Genomic DNA, 15741 nt, shown 5'->3' with positions numbered 1-15741 from the left:
CCGTCTGGGTTACCGTAGGGTCGTAACGTGTGCCTTGTTTTAATTTGCAGGGAACCAGACACAAGGTCGGTTTCTTCTGTTTATTTTGGGAACTCCCAGGGTAAACAGAGGCAAGTTTTTAACAGGTACAAACCATCCGTTGCGAACGGTTGTAGAAGATGGAGCTTCCTGAACTGCGACGGGTTAACGTCATAAATGTGCACAAGACAAAACTATATGACATATTGTATAGCAAATGTTTTCTAATGCAATGTGCTCTGACACTTCTAATTGTTTTAATAACTTTGGTAGGCGGAATTATTTTTGGTATTCAATTGATCTTTACACCTGTTACATCTACAGTATCTCCCCATGTTCCTGTTTCTCCAACTGTTGTTTCTCTTCATTCTTTCCATCCTTTTCCTGCCCACGAGCAAGCTCGACGCTCTGAGTTTATAAATAACACTTTCATTCAGCTCTTGCACCAACATCAACTAGTGGTTAACACAACAAACTGCTGGGTGTGTGGCTTGATACCACATACCATGGACAAGGGCATCCCTTATCTGGTTCTGCCCTTTAGTTATAATGGATCATTCTGGGCATTTCAGACCATGTTCGCTTATGCCCTAGAGACCTATCCTCCACGACCTTCGCGTTCCACTAGGTATAACTCTGCTAATAAAGCCTTGGTAAAAGGAATCACTGACATGGTTAGAGATGTCAATAACACTCCGTTCATTCCCAAGGATGAATTGCGAGTTTACATGGGTTGGAATGTTACGGAATATGGCATTACTCTGGGTGAGAACAAACGTAAAAGCTCGACTCCGATCTGAGTCGTACCCCACCAAGGTCAGGTCTGTTTGCAAGGAAATGGGAGGAATCCGAAAGCTCGACTAGGGAAGAGTGACTGTATCGAAACATATGTTTTCCCGTCACAGTCTTCCCCTGCATTCTTAGCTGCTAAGGGTACCTATTTTGTTTGCCAAGACAGAGCATACACATGGCTGCCTGCTGACTTCTCAGGCTCATGTTATATCGCTCAACTGTTACCTCCGACATACACTGCTGCACCGGACTATCACAAAACTAGAGTTGTGAGAGGTGTTTTCAGTAAAGAAGATACTGCTGGCCAAGAAGCAGGAGACTTCTTCAAAGGTTTCCTTCCGTTCTGGGGGCCTATGGCCAACAGTAGAAACTTACGTCAACTAACACGGGTAGTTGAATCCACTATCACCGAAACTGCGGGTGCCCTTAGTAACCTGACAGCTGAGCTTCAAGCGGATCGCCTCATGACGTTACAGAACCGTATGGTCCTTGATGTGTTACTTGCAGATCGAGGTGGAGTATGTAAGATGATCCAATCGAGTTGCTGTGTTTTTATCCCAGATAATGCGCCAACAGTATACAAGGCCATCTCTAAGTTACACAAAATCTCTGACTCTATTCATGTAGAGGAAGGTGACTGGTCATTAATGGGATGGTTCTGGAGCCTGTTATCTGCATGGGGATGGAAGGTTCTGATAGTCACTGGTGTTGCGTTGGTATTTTTATTTTCGTGCTGTCTCATTGTTCAGTGTGGTCCTGCCTTATGTAGTCTCTGCGTTTCAACATGCGTAAGAAAACCACCTGTTTTTAGAGATACGCCACGGGATAGAGTAATGCTTCAACAACATATCAGTGACCTGATGAACATAGAAATGGACTCTGACATAGAGTAAGTTATTGCATATGTAAGGGCAAAAGGACGGTCTGAGGTTCTGTAGCGATCCGAACCCGTGAATTCGGTATCGTAGTACTGACACGATTTTGGTACCAATGAACCGCAAATGATCCATTATATGCATGACAGTATTTTCGCTACGCAACTATCATGAATTCACTGAGAAATAGGGCATTCTGTTGTAAAGTCATGGCATCCATTTTAGTTACGGCATCCATTTTGTTTCTTGCCCTCACATAGTCAATGAACGGGCAATGACCCCGGCAGAGTCACCTTGTTAAGGACACGTAAGCTCGAGCCCCGAGAAAGGCTGACGCTGCATGACTAGGCAGAATCAAACTGCCTCCCTTGCCTGAGGCCAGTCCTGCTATACTGGTTCTCGTGTCCGTTGTCCTGACTGAAAGGCCGAAGACGGTAGCCATGCCCGTTTATGATCCATAAACACCTCTTATCCTACTTTTCAATCCTTTGCACCTGGCTCTGCTCCTCTCCTTCTGGGCTTTTAAAATGGGGAGGTTGCGATTTTTATGATGGGGAGGATCGGGCAAAGAATGGAAAACTGACAAGGGGACCTGATCGAATACCGAAAACCTACGACTAATTATTGTTTGATGTCTATTTACTGTTTGTTTGGGATACCGGGTTGGGCATGAGAAATATTTGTGTAATGTTGCCTAAAGACATTTTTCGTGTATTTAAGGAACAACCCACTTAATGCAATTTGAACAGTCTCGTAGATTCTGCCTCTGTGTGGTTCCTATGACTTCTGTGTCCCTGCAGTAAATAAATCTTGGTCTCTGACGCCACCATCGAGAAACCCGCGTCTCTGTTTATTTGTGCACCGAGACAGGAAGGAACTCAGGGGTCTTTGGGTGTTGTTTCCCTGACACCTCTGGACTCTTAAAAGTCCAGAACCTCAGCGCCGCCGGCCAAATATCGATTTTCACACCCCGCCATATTAGTATGGCAAGGGGCACCACTGCGGATGGAAAGACCATCCGCCACTTTTCCGCCGGTCGGATTGCCAGCCGGGCGGAAACGTCAGACAATATGGACCGCCATCCATATTAGCATGCCTGCCGTGACATGCCTTTCCATGGCGGAGACTCTGCCATGGAAAGGCATGAGGAGAATGCCTCCGGGGGCCTGTTGCAGGCCCCCTTTGGCGTGGGAGTTTGATGACTGCACTTGGGGGGGGGTACCCATGGTAATCCCCTTCATTGGCATGCACAAGGTGCCAATGCACAACATGAATATTTTTCATTGCGGCGGGTGCTGCTGACAGCACCGCCTGCACCTCTGGAGGTTGGTCCCGTTTACCGTTACGGTGTCGGGCGGCATTGTAATAGGCCCCTTAGTTTTTCATGCATCTTCTGCAGGTACTGGGTGTTACCTGCGGACCATAATTTTAAATCCAGTCAGCATTTTGTATGGGTGCCCATGAATAAAGCATCCAGCACCCATATATTAATGTTTTATTTTAGTCACCAATGCTTTGAAATGTTTTCCCTCATCCTTAAAACAATTGTTAAGTTACTCCCAAAACTGCTTAGGGTAATTGAATTTTCGGGGTTTAAATGGGTAGGACCCCCTCCCTCATCAATTTTATGGATGCATAGGTGACACACAGGAACAAATATTTATTTGTGGAGCAAAATCATATGATAAAACTAAACTGCGTGATCATGTTTTACCTAAAGTACTCTCGTAGAGTTTCAAACTAGTGGCAAATATTGGCCAGTAGTAGTGTACTGTAATGATGTTTGACAATCACCAACAATCTATTACAAGTATACTAGGAAAGATATAACATGGACATTTCTGATTGTTCAAACATGGGGTATGAGAAGCAGGACAATGATTTTAAAATGTTCTATAGTTGCACTTCCATTGCAGCAGTGATAGGTAATGTAGGTCAATACGAACGAACAAGAGTAATTGCCTTTTACTAATTGCGATTTTCACTGAACCAACATAGGGAAATAGAAATTTCTAATGAAAGAATACATACAACCTCCAAATAGAGATTCCTAATGGAGGCGCTAATAGACCTACCAGATGAATTACAACCATCACAAGGATGATGGCCTGCCAGGAACATCAGACTATGTCTGTGATTGCTTTTGAATAAAGCTTTTGAATAACGCAATCTGCCCATTTTCCTCAAACTAAAACAGAAAGTGTTTCAAAAATAAAATTAAATGTTTACGTTTCATTTTTTTAGAGTAGGGAGTGGTCCGTTAGACCACTGTCTCCTCTTTAAATATATATTTCAACATTCACAAAGGGGAAGTTGACACATGGGGACTATTTGTGAATGGTTACCACCATCTCTGAGGTTCACTAAGAAATTAGGGGCATATTTACAATAACTGGCGCATCCCTGCATATCAGCAGGGATGCGCCAGTTATTGTGCGCCACAGCTCCGCCATCATGGATGCGCCGCATTTACAATGACGGAGCATGGGTCTAAAAGTGACTGAGTGAAATCTTGGAGATTTCACTCAGCTGCTTTTAGGAGGCGTTCCTGCGCTGGAACGCCCCCCCCTGCGCAGGAACGTCTACATGTGGCGCAGGGCTTTACAAAGTGACGCATCTCCCAGATGCGTCACGTTGTAAGTACCCCGCACCATGGCGCAGGATTTGCGCCGCCGCTGCGTCACAAAAGTGACGCAACGGCGGCGTAAATGAGGCGCAAGTGGCTTGTAAATCTGCCCCTTAATGTTTTGCTACCATAAATCAGTCGCAAACCATTCATTAGCACTACAATTCAGTAATTGGGAGGGATGCTAAACACAAATTGTGATTCAGTAACATGCTATCAAATTGAAATTTTTGTTTTGTACCTATGAAGAAACATTTTTGAGGTCAGAAACCGCCCTGTTTTGCTAATCGGGCCGTTTCCAGCGCAAACGCTACGCTGCCTTTTGGTGCTGGAAACTAGAGTTCGAGCCTCGAGGTCGCGTCCACATCCTGCGATTCTGGGCAAATCACTTAATCTCCCCGTGCCTGAATGTGTAATGTAAATACGGTGCTATGTAAAGCGCTCCAATACCTTCGGGTCGAGTTCGCGCTATATAAATATGCAACAAAAAAAAAATGTACAAATGGCCCTTTGATTCTGCTTAATTTGGCTCGAAAGGTTGCAATAGCCATTTTCGGTGCCGGGAAGACTTTTCCAATTTGTAAAAGCGCTTTCGTGCATTGTTGAAACCCCTTTTGTGGTCACCGACCCTCAGAGTTTGTGATTGCCAGTGTTTGCAACTGCAAAAAGACTTTAGATCCTAGGTCTAAATTGAAGGAAATGCTCTCGAATATAGTTCCATCACTCTTACAGCTGTAGAAAAGAGTTGCTCTTACTTGCCACTAGGTGGCTGTGTTCTCTTTAGTTAAAACACGAAAAAGGAAATTATGTCGTGCAACTGATTTCAGCCCCTCCACCCCCACCCCCACCAGGGGCCTTATCATAAACAGCTGTGCTGGCTCAGCGCAGACTCAAGCTCCTGTTTTTTGGCGTTCGAGGTGAGAACATTTCATAGATATAGCTTGGAATTTCTCCTGAGTTCATGCAGGAACTTTTGATGGCACACGTGGCTAACACAGGCAATTTCTGCTCACTGTTTCTGACCTGTGCAGTCTGCATTTGATGCATTAACTCATATTATTTCGGGGCTATAGTATCAGCCTTTATACACATCAAACGACCAGACTCTGAGCGTTGAGCCGGAGCAGCTCTTCATACTATGCGGTTGTTATTCCATTACTTATATACATATTGCCATTTTGAAAATGTTTACCATGTGTAATACAAGCTTATTTACAAATATAAATTGTGTGTTCCATTTAAAATATTTTTTTGCTGTGAAGCTATTTAAATATATTTTTCAATGTTCAATATGGTTGCCTAGACTTAAATACAAATGCATTTTCTTTTCGTTTTATCCTACTGAGAAAAGTATAAACAACAACATGGTTGTACCAATGATTAATTATATAATAGTAACATTAGAGGTGATTTTCATCTCGACTCAATAGCATCCAAAAGTGTATAGGGCCCATTCAGAAAGGTTTTCTTTATCTGTTAATGTATATTTACTGCTAAAAATGCCTCTCTGTATACTCACCAGAAATTCACAAAAGGATGCCTGGCGGAGTTAAATGGCTTTACTACTCTAGATTACTTTACCACAATTGCAAAGAAATCTGCAATGGTAAATATAAAGCAAAAGACTGGGGTTACAAAGTGTGGTTCATCTCATAAGTTTGTTAAAGTCCACTAACACATATGTTTGTTGGCATTCTCAGATTAAATTACGACCTTTTCACCGCCGATGGTCAGAGATTTACTCCAGCCTAGGCCAGGAGTAACTGTCCATCCCAGGATGAGGGCAAGGTGGAATAGCTTTCTTCAGTGGAAATATGTTTTGCCCAAAGAGAAAATACGATAAAGTGTACAGTAGTTCAGTGAGTTCTATGTCCCTGATAATAATTCATTGCTATGTAGGATTATGTACAGAGCCATTGGAACGCCGGAGAGATGTCACATGACAGTTCCAACAGTATGCCTGGATAATTTGTACCTAGCAGAGGTTACCAGGGACACTACTGGAAATGTATGTGGTATGTTGGACAGGAAGTCTTCCACATGTCTCTGGAGAGAGTGCTTCCCCCGCCTTATGCTGATCTCCAGGCAAGCCACTTAAAAGCATCTGTATGGTTTCTAGATACCTACCTCAGTGAGCATGACAATCATGCATGTCCACTGAGGGCCTCCCTGTTTACATGGATCGAGACCCTAGAGCTTGGCTCTGAGGTCTAGGGGGCATGCCTAGTGCATCACTATTCCCCAAGGAGTGGCTATCATGAAACGTGTTTAGGCTGAAAACTTTGCTACAGGGCAGGGACGCCCTTGAATTCCTACAGAAGGGGGTCCTACTGTGTTTCCAGGAAACCTGGTTACTCGCCACCCTGGTCATACCAGGATTCGAGGAATTCCAACATCCAGCAAAAAAACACGATGTATTTGGAAGGCCATCAGGGGGCCTATCCATATACGTAAACTTGGGTATCTCCATAACATCAGTTAAATTGCCATTAAGTACGGACATTGTCCAAGCATTATACAGGCAAGACATGAAACTGAACGGATCCCCCATAATGATCCTACTCTGAACATCTACTATAATTGCAAAGACAGCCGGAGACATGACAAGATGAGATAACTAGTCAACACACTGGAGGCACTGCTCTGCAATCACCCAAACTGCAGGATAATAACGGCAGGCGACTACAATACGCATAATCTGAGACTAGAAACAGATGCCTCTTGCACTAGGGACCGCGCAGGCAACTTGCTCAATAGATTTCTAAACACTCACAGTCTAACGTCAGTACAAGCGGCACAACTAGCAAATGACTACATGCCCAGAGACAGCCAGAGAAAACCCAAATCGACCATAGACGAAATTTTTTTGAGCCATTTCCTGCAAGAACAAGTGGTGGACTTTCAAAAGCCAGTACAACTAACCAGTGACCACCTTCCATTGTTTACCATTATATCAATGCAAACGGTTACTTTTAGGTGCACTAAACCTCTGGGTGCACTCAATGGGGAGGAAACCCACACACTCCTAAGCCGACTGAAATGCAATAAAATTAACACATCTGGCCTGTCAGCTTGGAAAAACAATTTGCCTGCACTCAATAGTGACTCTGCTGAAGGGAATATACCAGCAAAATGGTCAAAACTGGTTCCAGAACTGCTAGGCATAAAATTTAAGATTCAGCCCGAACCCAAAGCAAGGGTATGCTGCCAACCCAATCCACGGTGCAAAATAATCCAATTTAGTAAAAAGGCCCTGAGGATAGCTGATTGCAATTACAAGCAGGCGAGGGATGAAACCGCTCGCCAAGTATGGCTGACAGCCAGGGACAGGCACAGGAGAAATATATGGAACTTCAAAAGGCAACAAAAAGACTTCTAATGGCTGTACATCCCTAGTCTTCTAACTCCAAGCAGACAAGCAGAATTATGTTTATACATCAACAGGCTGTCTGGACATGGTCACGATAGGCGAAACGGAGTTCCAGGGAAAAACATTAGTAAACCACGTGAAAATACTTTTTAGTGATCACATTTTCTATATGGATAAACCCTTTACTATACAGATCAGTGAAGTTTTGTGCTATTCTATACCACGCCCAAAGCAATTTACACCAGCCCTTGACTGATGTAAATCTCATTTCTGGGGAAGGAAGGCTTAGAGAGGAGTGTATGAACGGCCATGTGTTTGATTGGTCACAAGGAATGCCATGCATTTATACCCTCATTACTAATCAATTGCTTGGTATTTAGTTCATCAAAATATTACACAATTGTGGGTAATATTACATAGGAACAAATGTACATTGGCATGGCCACATTTTGTAAATTGACCAAAGCTGCAAGTGCAGTCATGTGTACAGGTAAGTCTGATTTACAAGTGCACACAATGTTTTTCATATAGTTCAAGTGACTACTACTTTTTTAAATGGATAATGTACTTACCCCAAGAGACACGACCAGGTGCTCGTTGCATGCAAAAATTGTGATTTCTAAAATTGCCATGATCAGCATCTGGACGGCACTTGTTTTACCAAGAACGGCTCCAAAGGAAATCAGGACCGTTGCTGTGCTGAAGTCAGCATTTATCATTCTGTAGGAAGAAATAGGGATATATACACATAACATGGACATTTTCGGGATTGTTCATAAACTCTTTTTCTATCAGTAGAGTTTTACTCCTGTATTAGATGTGGATTATACCTGACTATCTCTAGCTGTTTTACAAAGCTTTTCCTCTGAGTATTGCAATCTTCTGGTGAATTTGATTTTACCAGTGTTGTGCCTCTCTTGTGTACAAGGTTTCACTTCTCTTTGTGTTTTACTGTAATGAAACTCACAAAAACAAATTACACTATACCACGTTTTGGTTATTTTTGAAAAACATTACTTTAAAAAAAAAATCGCACATTCCACAACATTGTTGCTTTTTCCGGGTAACGGGTCAAAGCAGTTTTTTTGTGCGAATAATTCAAGGAAAGAAACTATAAATTAGCTGATAGTGACTATTGGGTCCTTGAAATAAAGTCCTTTTTATGTATTATTTCCGTCCTAATTGACCTTTCAGTAAGTAGCTCTGGACAGCAGTACTGAACTGAGAGGCTGAGTCAATCAAAGATGGACGCCCTCTTTGCATACATCAGCAGAAGGAGTTTGCAAAAGGTTTGGGAGTAGCGCAAGGGAATTTAATAAGTAGCATTCACTTCTGTGCAACAACTTTGCTCACAATATATCTCATTGGTATGAATTCCGTAATGGGACAATATACACTCAGTATAGTTGATGCAGAATTTTTACTTTCTGCTTTTTTCCTCTCTAGTTACCTTGTAAATAGGGGCCTTGCTTGTGTCTTACTGTACTTTCTTACAAATTATTTAAAAATGTGTCTGAAGTAAATGCACCTCAGATTTTCACCTTTTTAATGGCCCTATTTTTGTTGGTATGACAACTGTGTGCCCTGTGATACTGCTCATCAGTAAAATTGGTTTAGCCGAATTGGTCTATTTATTGGTCCTTGAAGACAATTGGATATGGCACAAAAAATACACATTAGGCATGGAAGATAAATGTATTATGTGGGGTGCTTTGTATGTTTACATATTTGCATGTCTTGCATATATGGCACAGATATGTGCCTACCAGGGTCACTCTTGTGTTCTGACTGTGCTGCAGTTTGAAAGCACTGTAGTGAGAGGTGACAGGGAAAATTGGACTCAAAGGCAGACTTTATATCTTCATAAGTCACTCCTGAAGGGTAACTTGTAAACTCACAAGGCACGGTGCTAAAATATAGAAATACAGTGGCCCGCTACATGCTGCGGGTAATAGACTTTCACAGTCAGTCAGTCAATTAGCTTTATTCGTTACTTTTCAGTAACATAGAAGTACAGCTCACAATAAAAAGAAAATAATCAAAAGAGTTAAAACACAATTCATGTATATATAAATATATAAAATACGTATGTCGGCCAGAATTAATCTTTACAATGAATTTTCCAACATTGTAACACCCCGCATACTTTTCCTGATCTTCAAAACTTGCCACAAATAGGAAGATATTGCACAGCATGCAAGCGGGGTGTGTACTTGTAGTACTAATAAGAGAGCCGGCCTACATTGTCTAAAATTTAACGTTTTAAAAATCGATAAAATATATCTCTTCCTTGGTATTACATAAAAATACAAAAAAATATCATTAGCAAATTACTTGTTGAGGACATATTATCACACGGGCGTAATGATAGCTCAGACATAGAATGACAATTATCTGGGAAGCCCATCATCAATGGGAGCTTATTTACCCTAAAACGTGTTAAAATGAAACTCTGCTGATCATTAAAAACCACTGTTAAATATGATTTCAAGCCCTCTTGGGGAATTAGAGTTCTATAAATCGATACAGATGGTTTTATTCCCTCTACCAATTCTCACTTTTTTAATAGCTTATGCTGTAACCGTTGTTTCAGTTGATCTTTCCCTATCAATTTGCTGGATTTTGGGTCGAGAAAGAGTTTTGGTAGACGGTTCAGCTCACATGCGGATTTCATATATTCCAGCCATGGAATTTTCAGTGCCAGTGCACTATGGGGGCTATCTTAAATCTGTCGGAAATAAATGGCATGCCCAGTTCTGCATGGGCTACATAGTTTGACCTGCTGGGGGAAGAGAGAGGATGGACTTTAAAAATGTGTCCTCCACTCTTTGCATGTTTTGTGTACTCGCCATTCCCCAAACCCCTGCACGGTATGAGGCCACAGCCACTACCTTACTCCTGTATATATTAAGAAGCTCCCTCATCGCTTTAAAACCTAATTCCTTAGTAAATAGGCGTAACCCATTTATAGTCTTCTCCATTTGTGCGCATCTGTTAACTGTCATTGGGGTCCACAAGTTCTTGTTATTAAAAGGAATCCCCAAGTACTAGAACATAGGAGTTTCGGTCAACTTTTGCCCTTCTGCATAAAAAGTGGGTTTTGTCTTTGATTTAGCTCATGATGTAAATTTTTGAGCTGTTTACTCTTAAGTCTAAGTCCGCCATGAAAGTGATGTAATCATTTATAAGCGCTTGCAAGCCCTGCCCGGTTTTAGCAATTAACACAGCGTTATCTGCATATAAAAGAACCGGTAGAGGACGGGAGCCTATCATTGCTGTATCTCTGGTGGATAGAGTTAGGCAGGATTCTACCCTGTTTATATAGAGAAAAAATAAAAACGGGGCTAGGACACAACCCTGCCTGACCCCCCTGGTGATGTTAAAACTACCTGAGCACTTACCACTCCTGCTAAAACGTTCCTGGGCCTTTGCATCCGCATAAAGTTGCCTTCTCAAACTAATGATCCCTAACTCACTCTCCATCTCCTCCATGGTTTTCCACAGCAATGAGTGAGAAACACAGTTAAAGGCTGCGGAAAGATCCATGAAGGAGAAGTACAGTGTCCCCTTCTTCGCCACTGTATATTTCCCGATAATAGCATTTAAATTTAAACATTGGTGGACAGTACTCAAACCTTTTTTAAAACCATGTTGAATGTCTGACAAAGCGTTATTTTCTGCTGCCCATTCTTCCAATCTATTGAGTAAGATGCGCCTCATGACTTTGGCAGTAGCATCCAATAACGATATTGGGTGATAATTTTGTGGCAAGAAGTTGTCCCTCCTTCTTGCAAATCAGAACTATAATTGAAGTTTTCCAAGAATTAGGCGGTCCTAGACTTCCACAATCAAATAATACCCAAGAGCCATTTCACTATGTTGGCCTTGCTAGACTTGGCTTATCAGTACATTTAAAGTTAGGCAAAGAGGAAGCACTACTAAACAGGGAGGGTGGACTGTGAGAGAATAACATTTGGTGGTAAAAACTCTCTAATCAATGGCATGTGCACAGGATAAATCTGGCACCGCAACCACCACCTTCTTAGAGCATTCTTGGTCCACGGAAGACTCCACCAAACGAAGAAAGCTCTGCTGGAAAAAGACTCCTGATTTTTCACCTCTGCTGGTAGACGAAGACTCATTAAAAGGACTTAAGGATTCCTGCTGGCACCCATAGACTGAAATTGCTCTCCATGGGTCAAATGGTTAGTCTCCTGTTTGCCTGCTCTTGGGACACATAAAAAAGAAAGACACCTGATTCCAAGAGAGCCCAACTTACCACATGGACCTGGCTGGAGTGATACCTGATGCCAAGAAATTTGTCCTGAGGAAATAGGACCTTCAGGAATGGCCAAACAGCGCATTTCCATCACGTGGAAAAAAGTTGAGTCATTTTTTTCACCCAGTGAGGGCCAGGTGCAGAGACTTGGCCAGAAAGGTTGTAAACAAGGTGGGCAAAAAATAGGTTTATCATGCTTAGAGCTTTTTGCACACTGAAAACTAATTTAGCTGGACTTCACTTCAAATGAATCCAAGTTTGCCCCACTCAGAGCTTTTGGTGTCACACCCAACTGCTTTATTCTCTATGATGACATTTCTGACTTTGAAGGATCATCACCAGCCACAGCGCTAGAGCCTGCCCCTCCGAAACGTTTTGACTTAACACTTTGGCTGAAATAAACAGACAAAAATGAAGTCAAAATTCTAGATGTCCAAAATCAAAAGAACACAAAGAAAACAGAGTATGCAGATGGAAAAGTCTACAACCACATTATATGTTGGTGCTCAATATGTAGTCTCTGATATCTAAGGGGACAATTAAAAACTAAATAGCCCTCAAAGGGACAATTAAAAACTAAATAGCCCTTAAGTCCTTTGAAATTTGTATGCAGCATGTATTTATTTACATATATATGCATTTTAACTTATAGAGAGATCTTCTTGGGATCAATAGAGTGCTATAGGCAGAAGCTAGTAGGTAATGATTCAAAATCTTCCATAGAAACTAAGAGGTAAGTTGCAAAGAGTGGCTTCACTCTACTCTTGCTTTGAAGCAAAGGGATGCCCGTAAAGAAATAGGTTTTTAGGTTATTTAGCACCTTTTAAAGAGGGTTGTGTGAAGAAGAAATCTCATTCTATGTTGCAATGTGTTGTTCTAGAGCCAATGCCTGATAAACCTTGTCGTCTGATCTTTTCATTTTTGTCTCTCTTGATTTCACATCTTAGCTATTCCTTTGCCCCTTGCAATGAGATAACTAGGAATGGTGGTGTGTTGGTTGTTATGCGGGGCTGCAGAAGCAGCAAGTCTGTCTGTCTGAGTGAGAGTGATGGTAATTGTTAAAATATGGTGACTATGGATGGACTTTTCCGTAAATTGCTAAAGGAATGTTGGATGGATAGATTGTTTTAAATACTACATAGATCACTTAGGAACAGGTCTAGGTTTGAGAAACATTATGATGTTTTTGGAACAAAAAAGAAATTATTCGACAATTTCCAATGATATAAAAAAACTGATTATTGAAGGCGTCATTGATACAGTAATAAAGCAATAAAATGTCTGCCGAGTAGATGAGAAATAACTTACTTTTTGATGTCAATATTGATGTGCCCATCGTGAAGGTGCCATAATCCTTGCATCAGGGTTCCCCACTGGAGACCAAGAGCTGCAATAAGCAAGTTGATTCCAACACTGCTGAAGCCGTATCGTTTCAGGAATGTCATGAGGAAACCAAAGCCAATGAATATCATGACGTGGACATCTTGAAACACTGTAAAGGAAAAAGAGAAATGCTGAGGAACTTGAATGAACACTTTGATTAGTATCTATGAAGGAAGAGTTGACATAATGGAAAAATTGGACATGGGTACAACTTTGAAGCTGAAAGGTTCTTAAAGATCCATTTTCTGGATCACCTAAAGGAAGCATTTGGAAATCCTACAGGCTCCTGCACATCTTACAAGTCGTCGATTCCTAATTATATTCAGTGATTCCATTACATTTGAGTCTACATCATTTTGGGTTTGTTGATAATTTCTTGTTGCAAATTACATTTTTGGAAAATAATTGACTTTTACTATGAAAATTGGAATACATATCCGAATTTCACAATTTCATACCCTTGGGGGTAAATCAGTATTTTGTGTGAGATTGAAATGATAACTTATGAATTCAAAGTTCAATCCTAGGCCTAAAGTCTTTTAGCTTACTATGCAATAGGTCCTTTTTGTCTTACATCCAACACTAGTTCACTATGCTTTGGTTAATAGTGGGGTTTTTTCAGTATCTTTTTGTTAAGTCATTTATTTGTGGAGACCCTATTGAAAGTACTCAGCTGATGTCGTCAAAAAAAGTTTAGCAGAAGATGGTAAAGGAAGCAAGGCTATCACTTGATTATTATGCATCATAGTTACAAACATGTTGAGATGTTATCTGGGCAAGGGACGTCATAGTATTCTGGACTCCTAGAAAAAGGTGAGGGGTGTTATAGTCAAATTATAAGAATTGTAGAAAAATCAATATCCTTAAGAATATTTGAGAGGAGTGTTCTTATTCTTAACTGTAGTGAGACAATGTTTTTTATTGATGATCACCCCCCTGTTAGGTAAGACCTTGGAGGAACTGGAAAATAAACAGCTTTTCGACTATCTGTAGGAACACGGTATATTGGACCCTTCTCCATATGGTTTTAGAGCCTTGCCTAGCACCAAAACTACACTGGTGGCTGTATCAATCAGACTTTCATTGGATGCTGGCAATCTGGCAATGCTGGTACTGCAAAATTTGTCATCTGCCTTCGATACTGTTTCTAACACCATCTTGATTCATAGACTTTATGAGGTATGTGTCCATGGTGAAGCCTTGCATTGCCTCATTGACTTTTTTTAAAAATGGACTCAGACAATCGCCCTAGACTCTTTCAAGTCTTGTACTATGCTTGTCATCAAGGGAGTTCACCAGGGTCCTTCCCTGAATTCCACTTTATTAAACATTTACTTGGCCCCACTTCCGTTGATTGTCAAATTTAGTGGCTTTGAGATTCTATTCTATTCAGGTGACACCCTATTAGTTATCTCATTTGGGCAAGATCGTAGCAAGGTCAAATTGGGATTCATCAACTGCATGAGGAAAATAGCTGCCTGGAAGACGTACAATTGCTTACAGCTGAATCGTGATAAAACTGAGATGTTGCTGTTTGGGAAGGCAAAGATTCTATCCTACAAAAAGACTTCACATCGGTTTAGAAAAATAGGGAATATTTATCTGAGCAAACTGAAACAAAAGTCCAGTAAGTAGAAGTCGAGTTATGAATTTTTAAAGCCTAAATCAAAAATAGTGCTTACAAGTCACTAGCGATCGAAAGGTTGCTTGAGGTCGCCAGGCACCAGTGCAAATCGAAAGTTCAGGCTGACCTCAATGGAGAGCAGTCCGGTTACAGGACACACGCAGGGCACACTGAGAAAGTACCTTGGATAGAGCAAAACGATGACGATGAGGGCTCAACATTGCAATCTTTTCCATGCAATCTAACTGCTGCGTCGTCGTCAAGCTTCTCTGAAGTAAAGGCAATGCACCATCATCGAGCAGTGCAGAGTACTTCATTGAGTCGCGCAAGCGGTGGAACTGCTGTCGTCTGCTGTATCTTTTTGCCCTAAGTGGGATTGGTATGCACTGACGTGGATCCCTTGCCACTGGATTCAAGCTGGCTTGGCTGATAAGGGGTGAATTACCCCAAAACTGGTCCCAGTTTGCTTGTTTCTGGTACAGTGAGGACCTGGTTTGGCAGTTTGGGCTGAACTGTTCCCATTAGGGGCAGGGTTACAACTGATATGCATATGGCTGGGTCCAAACTGGGGTGGCAAAGTGAGCAAAAGAACAATGGATGTAACCCAGATCGCTTGACTGGGGGTGAATGTTTGATTCATTCAGCATTCCATCCATCATTTGTTGCCACAGCACTTTTCACCCTAAGTGGGATGGGTATGCCCAGATGTGGAACCCGTGCTCGCTGTGCCACTGGTTTCAAGCTAGTCTGGCTGATGAGGGGTGTTACGCCAAA

At 41.6% G+C, this 15741-nt stretch overlaps 1 protein-coding gene across 1 annotated transcript in view; it reads right to left on the bottom strand.

Moving 5' to 3' along the window:
- The window catches only part of RHAG (Rh associated glycoprotein), a 132955-nt gene that overhangs the window by 73166 nt on the left and 44048 nt on the right, over positions 1-15741 (bottom strand). Inside the window, exons 2-3 of the mRNA XM_085610494.1 lie at positions 13269-13452; positions 8254-8401 (exon numbers count right to left, since the gene is read on the bottom strand). Coding sequence (XP_085466620.1) covers positions 8254-8401; positions 13269-13452 — 332 coding nt within the window. The remainder of the gene's footprint in view (positions 1-8253; positions 8402-13268; positions 13453-15741) is intronic.

This window comes from Triturus cristatus, chromosome 6 (genome assembly GCF_964204655.1).
Source record: "Triturus cristatus chromosome 6, aTriCri1.1, whole genome shotgun sequence".
Classification (NCBI taxonomy): domain Eukaryota; kingdom Metazoa; phylum Chordata; class Amphibia; order Caudata; family Salamandridae; genus Triturus; species Triturus cristatus.
The sequence above is the reverse complement of the archived record's forward strand: the minus strand, read 5'-3'. Positions and strand labels throughout refer to the sequence as shown.